This window comes from Montipora capricornis, chromosome 11 (assembly GCF_036669925.1).
Source record: "Montipora capricornis isolate CH-2021 chromosome 11, ASM3666992v2, whole genome shotgun sequence".
NCBI lineage: Eukaryota > Metazoa > Cnidaria > Anthozoa > Scleractinia > Acroporidae > Montipora > Montipora capricornis.
Window position 1 is genome coordinate 33,651,309 of NC_090893.1, and position 9,905 is coordinate 33,661,213.

Below are 9,905 nucleotides of genomic sequence, written 5' to 3' on the forward strand. Positions count from 1 at the left end.
GTTTGGTAGTGCAGTAACACAGCACTGTATAATTGTCAAATGAGCTGAGTTTTGTCTTCCAGGAGATTCAAGTTATCTTTTTTGTAATATGTAGCTCTAATATCATCACACGATATTGTTTTGGTAGCGTTAAATTTTCTCTTGCTACCGTATGTCATTATAGTGCCATGGTAGATGTCTTAGGTAAATAGCCCCCTGAGAAGACATGTGGTTACTAGTAAAATACTAAACCCAGAAAGATTGAAGAAGGGTAAAAGGGAATCGAGAAACATTAGCCTCATGGCATTTTCAAGTTCGCTTACAACTTCTTTGACACCAAAGGTTTAAGCGTGCACTCTGAGCGCCTGACAGCTTTCTAAGACAAAAATTCACTGAAGTTATTCCCTGGCGGGCGGGGGTTAGTATTTGGATGGGTGACCTCAAAATATACGACTTGCCGTCAGAAACATATGATCGAAAATTCTATTTTAACGCTCAAAAATGCGACTTAGGCAAGGTACAGATTTTGTTAGCCTGCTTTATTCGAAAAAGATATTGATAAAAAAGTATATAAATATTGATACACAGTTCTTAGGAAGAGCAGAAGGAAGTTTTCAGAAGTGTCGATCGAGAATAACATAGTTTGCCATCAGCAACAAAATTTGCACCTTGAAAAAAACTTAAATTTTGAACTGAGAATATAAAGAGTTACCATCAGCGAAAAACATTGTGGGAGATTTTTGCTACGTTCAATTTTTGGCTGCACAAGTAAATCGAAAAATCGAAAGTGACATCAAATTCAGCGAGCGCCGTGATCAAGTTACCTTGCATGTTTACTCCCGAAAGAAAGGATAGATCTGTGTCAAAATGATGGCAAGGCACCGGGTTTTTGTTTTTGTTTAACATTTTAGTAATGCTTTAAGATGAGATATGTTTTACTATTCTTAAAAAAATATTTCCTCACAGAAACAAAGAAAGTTTTTAAATCTATTAGAGACGTTCCTTCTGCTTTTAATAACATTTCCACGGCTACGGAACTTAATGAAAAAAAAAAGCTTTCTATCTTTATATTTACTTAATTTTCATCTCTGTATCGTCGGATTTTTGATCTTTTTTTATGGTTTGAGGGGAGGGGGGGGGGGTGGTAACCGAAAAAAACCTTTATTGGGGTGGGGGGGGGCATAGGAAAAAATTAATGACTAGGGGGGTCATGCAACTTTTTATTAGAGTTACAAAAACCTACCAGCCCCCCCCCCCCCACCTCGTAAAAAATGAACAGTCCCTTAGTTTGCTTTTTTTTTCTTTAAAGTGTTTTAATAAAGATTGACCAGAAATGTGCGAATTCAACACAAAGATCACAATCACCCAATTCTTGAGGTTTACCATTGTTTCTGCAAAGTCAAAAATTTACTCTCCGAGGCGAGGTTATTTATCCAGGTAATTCCATCATTTTGGAAATAGCAGCTTCTTTATTATTCGTGAGCCTTACAAATTCTTGCCGATTTTGGGGCTCATTTTGTTGAAACTCAAGCACGGGTCCAACAGAGCTGTTTACGTTTGTGAGTTATGCACGCAGTGCGGGCCTAATGTCACCGCATACCTACACTCTTACACTCTTACGACCCGGTGACATAGTGTGTAGTGCACACCACAAAAAAAAAAAGAAAAAGGGAAGAAAAGAAATATTACATATTTTTCTTTGGATTTCAAAACTATGTTAACAAAACACTAAGTGACCCACGTTTTAAGCCTTGATTTCAAAAAGACACCTCTTTATTTTAACTGTAATTTTCCTATTTAATGGTCCGCCGTTACTAACATTATGTTCTTGAGAGAGCTGGATAGAGGAGAAAATGACGTCAAAGGCTCACTAGTTTAAGAATGCAATACGTGTGTACGCCGCAGAATTAATATGCAGCACGGGTGTTTTGGGCTTTCAGACTTTTAAACTCACGCTTTGCATATATAATAAGCGGCGTTCACACGCTGAAATTAGGGAGCTTAAGATCTACGACGGCGACGTCGACGAAAACGTCACCTCAAAATAGAACTTTGCTCTAGTATAAGTCTTTCGCAATTATTCCATCTTGTTCACGTCGTACAATGTGGGCGAAGTATCCTAAAAATAAATCGGTACGAGCGGTTTCAGAGTGAAAATAGAGAATGAAAGATTCTCTGTTGCATGCTAACGTTGTCGTCAAAACCTAAAATTTAGTGATTTCACGTCGTCGTCACGCAGAAAACCGCAAAAATATGAGCTAAAATCCGTGCTGCACGTGCAGCACGATTATTTATGCTCTTTTAACCAATGATATCACTGTTTTGCGGCGTTGACGTCGACGTCGTCGTCGTAGATCTTAAGCTCCCTATTTTAAGCAAGTCAGCCTCTGACGTCACTTTTCCCTGGATCCAACCGTCTGAGGTCCAATCGGTCAGTTTTGAACGTGAGTGATGGCGGACCGTGAAATCAAAAACTTACACTCAAAGTAAACGGCCTTTGGATAAAAATCAAAGCTCAAAATTTTGCCAGTCAGGTGTTAAGCAAACACACTCTCAAAACCTGAAGAAAAAAAGGAAGTGGTTTTTTTGATCACAGGGGCACTTTAACATCACTTTATAAACAGTATTACATGCCTTTCTCAGTTCCGGTTAGTCTTTGTAAATACCCTGCCAAGGAAATTTATGTAATGAAAATCCAAGCTGTAGATTTATATTTTATTAATGTTCCATTGTACAACCCACGTCTCCTAATTTCATTTGAATCGCTTTAATATTATGGCGTATAAAAAAGGAGCAAGTGGTCTTCAATGTCTATTTTACTCTAGCAGAACTTAGACGGAATTTTTATATTTGCTTTCAAAGCTGTTTAAAGTCCACGTTATATTCGACAGACAGCTGAAAATAACTTTGCCTGGCGAAATAAAATAATTTGGTTTCACAAAGTTTTCTACCAGAAAACAACTCTTTAATTTATCCGACTTCTGTCATTAGCTAAAAACGTTGTAGCGGAAAAATAATCTGTGGCCATCTATTGTCACATATTAACGTTTAAATTTTTCCCACGGAAGTTAACAATTAACCAGAAATCTGTTTGCAGACGTTCACAAATCATTTTAGCCAAAACCGGTTCAATTCTGAAAGGTTGTCGTCGGGTACTCCTGATCACTGGCGAACGTTAGAATGCATTGTAATGCAATTCAAAATGAGTTGAAACGCATTAAAATATAATTAAGCCCGGTTTTCCCAAACAGAGTTACATTTTAACATACCAAACCTACCATACTCGATGCACTCTCTAATCTACGATTACTGCTAGTTGTAGGCCATTCCTTCTTTTAGTAACTAGGGCTTGATCAAGCGGGTTGGTATTGTGCTCAAAAGCAACTCCGCCCAAGTAGAAAGCAATTTTATGTTTCCATAATTTATCTCCTTGTCATACTCTTTTCTCACCTTTATGGCAAATGCAACGCGTAAGCAATTGTCATTTTTAGTCCGTTTAGTAAGCAGCTCTTTATATTCCGGGCCAGGGGCCCGTTTCTCAAAAGTCCCGAAACTTTACGGGCCGTTTTCGGGTGTCACAATTCCCTTTGTATCTCAAGAACGGAGAGAATTTAATACCTCAAACTTCACAGTTATTTTTCTTTTTGTTGCCTTGAAAACATGTTAAAAGATCGGCTTTCCAAAACAAGCGTTTGGCAATTTCACAAATGGCTTTTCGGGCCCGAAAAGTTTTCGGGACTTTCGAGAAACGGGCCTCAGGGGCCCGTTTCTCGAACGTCCCGAAAACTTTTCGGGCCCGGAAAGCCATTTGTAAATCTGCCAATCGCTTGTCCAGGAAAGCCAATCTTTCAAGATATTTTCAAGGAAACAAAAACAAACTAAATGTGAAGTTTAAATCCTCTCCGTTATTGAGATACAGAGGGAATTGTGACACCCGAAAATGGCCCGTAAAGTTTCGGGACTTTCAAGAAACGGGCCCCTGGAGATAAAAGGTACCCTTTGCTAATTAAGATTCTTCCCACAGTGCGAGCTGACACATTACCTTCAGGGATGTTTGCCTCATTCATGATTGTTTTGGCAGTAAAGTCACCTTCTGTACGCCACAGTTTGAGCAGAGCCCTTATAAGGGTCTCTCTTCTCTGGATAACAACTTTCTTGACCTTCCCCTCCTTTCGTCGGTGTCATTTGCGTGAGTTCGCGAATGCGTTGAACGACTGCTAAATTCTTTTAAAACTCACATTACTGTTGCTACAGTTCGGTCGACTTTTGCGGCAATTTATCACAGAGAATACCTCTTTTCCACGTACAGAAATCTGATGAGTGCTCGTTCTTTCGCCGATGTTTTCCTATTGTACGCCATACTTGCTTTTCTCACTCAACTGTGTGACTAATCACACTTAACCTTTATTTCTGAGTAAAAAAGATTTTCCCAGCTATCACGGTATTTCTGGACTATTCACGAAAACTACTTAATAATAAATGTCAACGTCTGATATTAACCAGATGGCTTTTTGCAGCTCACACGATCCTCGCCAAATATCGTTGAAGCACCCCTTTTCCCTGGACAGTGTTGAGATGATTTGACTGTTTGACTGTGTAAGCTACCACCGCTTACAATATTTCCGAAAAACCTACGATCCGTGTGCAAAGAAAAGGTGGCTGTGGTCAGGGAAAGGCTAGATTTGGAAAACGTAATATTCCAGTCGCCTTCTATACTGACTTTTAGCCGAGAAGCCTAAAAAAGACTCCATGTTGGGATGTGAAGACCCGTAAGAAATTATGATTAATTAAAGTGGTTGTGTCACGGCAGTGCATTTCATTTTGTGTACAAAGTATCAACTAACTTTGCAACTCACTTAACGTTAACTTAGAAATTACTTTTAAAAACGCAATTTTCTTGACAAAATATTTGGTAATTTAAGTTGCAAAGAACTTTTATAAACTTTGAAAAGCTGTTAAGGCACCTGTTACATTGTGTATATTGTCTTGCAAGTTGTCTCGCAACGCCATTTCTACAAACGGTCTCAGATTACACTGAGTAATGTTTGAAGCAACTTGTCTCGTTTCGATGATCACATGGGGTTAAAGGAACATTTTCATTGGCTGGTGCCGTAAACCGTTGCAACACAAGTGAGTTGCAAAACAGAAGTTAACCGCGCAATGCTTAAAAAATTCGCTGCAACCGTTGCGGAAAGTAGAACCCAATAGACCTTATTCCAAAATGGCAGTCATTTAAATATTCTTTTGTTTTTATTCAAATTAGCCCTTGGTGCCTCGTTCTTGAGCTGAAAGTTCAAAAAAATATTTTGCCGTGAACGAGGCATCAAGGTCTAATTTCAATAAAAACAAAAGCATATCTAAGTGGAGGCCATTTTGGAATAAGGTGTATTGTATTCTCCGCAACGGTCTCTGCAACTGGTCTCGCAACGTTTTTGGACGTTGCAAAGTATGTTACATTGAGCAATGATTCGTGGAACTTGTCTTGCAATGGCGATGCGAGACACGTTGCACGAAAGATTACTTATCAAATGAATACGCTTTCGCCCAGTTGCGGGATCAAAACACTACCCCAGTGGGAAAATGTTTGACGACGAGTGCCACGTGACCAGCCTGAACCAGGGTCTTTTCTCAATGCAAGCAGAGAAGAAAGACCCTGCAAAAAATAGGTTGCTTTGAGCGCAGAAGTAGTTTGTGATTCGTGATTCGTGATTTGTGATTCGCATCTGACTTCACACCCGGTAGTTCAAGGAAGGTCAAACAGAAAATTTACATACGGTATTTCTTGCGTCATCAATTACAGTAGGCTAGCCGCAATTGTAGCTAGCTTATTTAATCGTTTGCACAATTCATGTACAGCGTATGGTACAACTCAAACCCATCTACTGACGTCTAGCGTGACATCTTAGGCTGTCATTTAAAACTTTTCAGGCAACGTTTAGCATTAATCAACGGTTTGTCTTTGTCTTTGTGACTAACAAACAGAGGTTCGACGAAGCAGTGAACATGACGATCAAAGTTTTTGCTCTGATTGTGTATCTTGCGAGTAAGTATGGTATATAATTATGCGTCAATACACTTCTAACTAATCGATAACTAAGAAGGACAAGTCGAAGCAGTTCTCATCGCATTTACTCACATGATAATTCCTGCCCAGTGAACCAAACAGCGAATGATCAAAATTAGTCTCAGCCGATGGATATCATTCTCTCTATGCTTTTTTGAAGATACGTTTCACTTTATTTCAGCAGCCCTTTTCTCGGTTGCATTTTTGTCCGTTCACACCTTCTCCGACAGTTAAACTTATAGTTCAGTTGCACAGAAAATTGACTGAGACGTGATAATCGTGACACTCTCTATCGTGACAATCTTATCTGTTTACGCGAATACCACAGTCCAAAATTTCCGCATAAGAAGAGATTTGAAAAGGCTTGGGATTTGAAAATGCTAATGCCACCTTTACCTTTGCTATTGCTTGCATTTTTAATAAATTTACCCAACCGATTTTCGCGAGTGCTTGGCTTTTACGATTTCAAAATTGTTTGCAACTGGTCACGATCAACATTATCGGGGAATGTTAATAGCTATGCTTTCAACGCGGTAGAAATTTTAAAGAGGAGAAGAACTTATATTTAATTACAGACTGCCCCTTAATGTTAGTCTAGGGCTAAAAGTCGAGCTTTGGTCCTTTAAGAGGCAACTTACCAGATCTTCTGAAACAGTGAGAACTGACTGAAAACAATGGTTGCGTGACGAAATGTAGGGATATCTGCCATTTCTCCCATAAGTCAGAAATTTTAAATAAGCTACTCAAGCAATCACTGAAACTGCTTTTAATTATGGATTGTAACATTCAAATACAGGCATTTTTGCTGTAAAAACAAGGAGAATCCTTGATTTCGCTGCACCAACTTATCGTGGGTCATTTGCATACGGTTTCATCGGCATGGCTAAGTTCTTTATTGACATGTCACATTTCTATTAAAAGAGATATAACGTTCACCGTAAATTAAAGGAAACGATCACGAGCAAGACTGGTTCCTGTGGCTTAAATTTAGTGAAAGAATTTCGCCAATTGTGATGAAACTGTCCGAAGGACAACACAACAGAGCACGGTCCTAATGATTGATAGTGCGTTACAGAACAATTTTCAGGAGGGAAGAAAGTCAGAGAACCCGGAGAAAAACTCTCAGAGTCAGCCAGGTTGAGATCTTTTGAATCTCATCCCACATACCGATACGGTCGCAGTCCTTTCACAGGAACACATGAGCCCAACAAATTGATCTGCCCCAAAATGATGGGCTTCAAGTTCAAAGCTCAGTTGGTAGAGCATTTCACCGGCATCGCAGAGATCATAGGTTCGAATCAGACAGATCATCAGACAGACAGACAGCCTTTATTTTAGCACAGCTCAGCAGCTTGTAGGGTCGTGCAAATAAAAACTAAATATCTGAAAATGAACACTATACATTCAAGCTATATACACAATTAAATCGTTCATAAAAAATAAATAAATAAGTAAATAATTGTTAAAAGCTGTAAGACTACATCACACAGTGAATATCAAATTAATTAAGGGGCGATGTGCATGCCTTTTACATCTAACCGATAACTCAAAATACGTAGATTTCCTTAAATGAAGCTAAAATCTGTACTTCTAAAATTTGCAGTCGACAAGTCTCCCTAAGTGTCAATTCTTTGAAACGGTCACCAGATCGAAGTGTCTTTGCCAGACACTTGTAGCTCTTGTCCCCAAAGTCTTTTATGTTACGTCCCATAGTATTCCACAATATCGGGCCTCTACGGGCTATGGCATTTTCTCCGTGGTTCGTGCCAAAACGCAAGGCCATCAGATAGAACATTTGTCCGCTGTCTATGTTCCGAATCGTGCTTGAGTGCAATTGTGTTCGAAGCTCCTGCGGTAGGCTATGGTGAAATGATAACTAAGCGGGCACCAAAAGGCATATTCGAGCACATGTGATGATCCCATATTCTTAGGTAAATTAAAAATTATTCTCGCCAATTTTTAAAGGCTATTTAACAATTATTCCATGAGCGCACGTTGGATATGAGATGGTAAATAGCCAACGAGGCGCGTAGCGCCGAGTTGGCTATAACCAGTCTCATATCCAACAAGCGCGAATGGAATAATTATTTTATTAAATTCCTTTAAACTCCAAAAGTTTAGAAAGTACCGAATGCGAACGAAAAAAGCGAGCAAATCCGAGAGAAATCGAAAAAACTTGATGAGAACCGATGCGATGTCGTGTAAGACCTTGTGGTCAGACAGACGCAGGCTCGTCACAAAAACATTTCTTACCTTTTCGCGTACTTTTAAACGTCGGAATTTAATCCAGCTATTCTGAAAATTTTTTTTTGGCTTTCTTCAGAGAGAAATTTCGCTTTCCGGCGAAAAAACATTTAGCTTGGCAACACTTAAATCAATCATTTACCATATAAGGTCAAACCAGGGTATATGAGCTGATAACCGAGATTGAGTGAACCAATCAGAGCACGAGAATTGCATTATCCCAGGTTGAGAATTTAATAAAAGAGATTATTGCTTAAATTGTCCAGATAAGTGCGAGGATCACTTCTGTCATCAGAGTATTTTGTTTTTTCAATCTAAGATGATCACTTCATTGATTGTTCCAAGAAATTTACATCTCGTCCCTCTTTTTAAGAGCTTTGCAAACTGGTTCAACAATTTAGAAGGAATTACTTTGTTTCTTATTACATCGCAGTTCCCTTCCAGTGGAATCCAAGCTCTGGTGAAGTTTTGAGTAAGTTCCTAGCTTATTAAACTCATAGTGGCACTTGCTCATAGCAAAACGATCCAGTTCAAACCGAATTGACAACTAAACGAATGGACATGTAAATAAGTGGAAAGGTGGAGAGAGGATCGGACCACAGGTAGTCCACGTTCGATGTATAAGTATCTGTACTGTACTATTCTCACTGGGGGCCATCATGTACAAACGCCCCTTAATCCCTTGAGATTTAAGTTGAAAATTGCCGTGCTTTTGTTGTTTGCAGTTTTTGTATAAATAGGTATGTTTTATCCCGTTTATTCCTTTTTTTGGCTTTCAACGGACGTCAGGCGTTTGGCCCTCTCATCTCCACGCAGCGATGGCCAACGTGTTGCCATGTCTCTCACTCCTTCCGCCTCCGGGCTCGCCTCTTCCCATAAAATACTTCTGCCCGGGGCGTTTCGGAGTGAGTGCTTCTAGTGATAATGTATACTATATTATGCAAGAGTAGAAATATAAGAATTTGTATAGGGAAAACGGTTTTTCTCAAAAAAAAAAAAGAAAGAATTTACGGTCACCATTGTGCCCATTGACCAATCGCGGGTCGCTTACCTGATCTTCTTTATCCGATGGATCTCGAAGTGTACAAGCAGTTAGAATGAAGAAGACGAAGGGGTAGCAGAGGTATCGTCGGTGATCCACGTGGAATTTCGAGGCGAGCGAAGCTTTAAGAGAATTTATGGCTCTTTTCCTTCGGTGATTCCATTCGGCGGCTTCGTCTCGGTGCCCAACCTTGGGAAAGAATGTATACAGGGAAAAGAAGAGGAACCAAAACCACCTAAATCACGCAAGACACACAAGACTGAAGCAAGGTAAGGTATTCTTTATTTTAAATTGTAAACATTTGTTTAAATTTTGAGAAAAACCGTATCCCCCATACAAATCCTTATATTTCTACTCTTGCATGATATAGTATAGTACAGATTCTCCTACATCTGCAGCCAGAAAAACAAAATAAAAAAAGGCGAAAATAAAAAATATATATAAAGTGCCAAAAGTACAAGATCATACTTTAACTCATCATTCATGCAGTTTTGTTTGGATTTTAAACGCATTGCAGGTTGCACGCCCCAAATGACAAATATATCAGTGCCGCTGTCGAAACACAGGCCCTCCGAG

At 39.3% G+C, this 9,905-nt stretch overlaps 1 protein-coding gene across 3 annotated transcripts in view; it reads left to right on the forward strand.

Moving 5' to 3' along the window:
• Positions 1 to 5,738: 5,738 nt before the first annotated feature.
• The window catches only part of LOC138024835 (tolloid-like protein 2), a 12,758-nt gene continuing 8,591 nt past the window's right edge, over positions 5,739 to 9,905 (forward strand). The window contains exons 1-3 of one of the 3 annotated variants that reach the window (XM_068872015.1): positions 5,739 to 6,022; positions 8,721 to 8,759; positions 9,847 to 9,905. The exon at positions 9,847 to 9,905 is cut by the window's right edge and continues 319 nt beyond it. In XM_068872015.1, the coding sequence (XP_068728116.1) occupies positions 5,983 to 6,022; positions 8,721 to 8,759; positions 9,847 to 9,905 (138 nt within the window). In that variant the 5' untranslated portion in view covers positions 5,739 to 5,982. Of the gene's footprint in view, positions 6,023 to 8,720; positions 8,890 to 9,010; positions 9,599 to 9,846 lie in introns of those variants that run through there. The other 2 variants (XM_068872017.1, XM_068872016.1) reach the window with 2 other exon arrangements.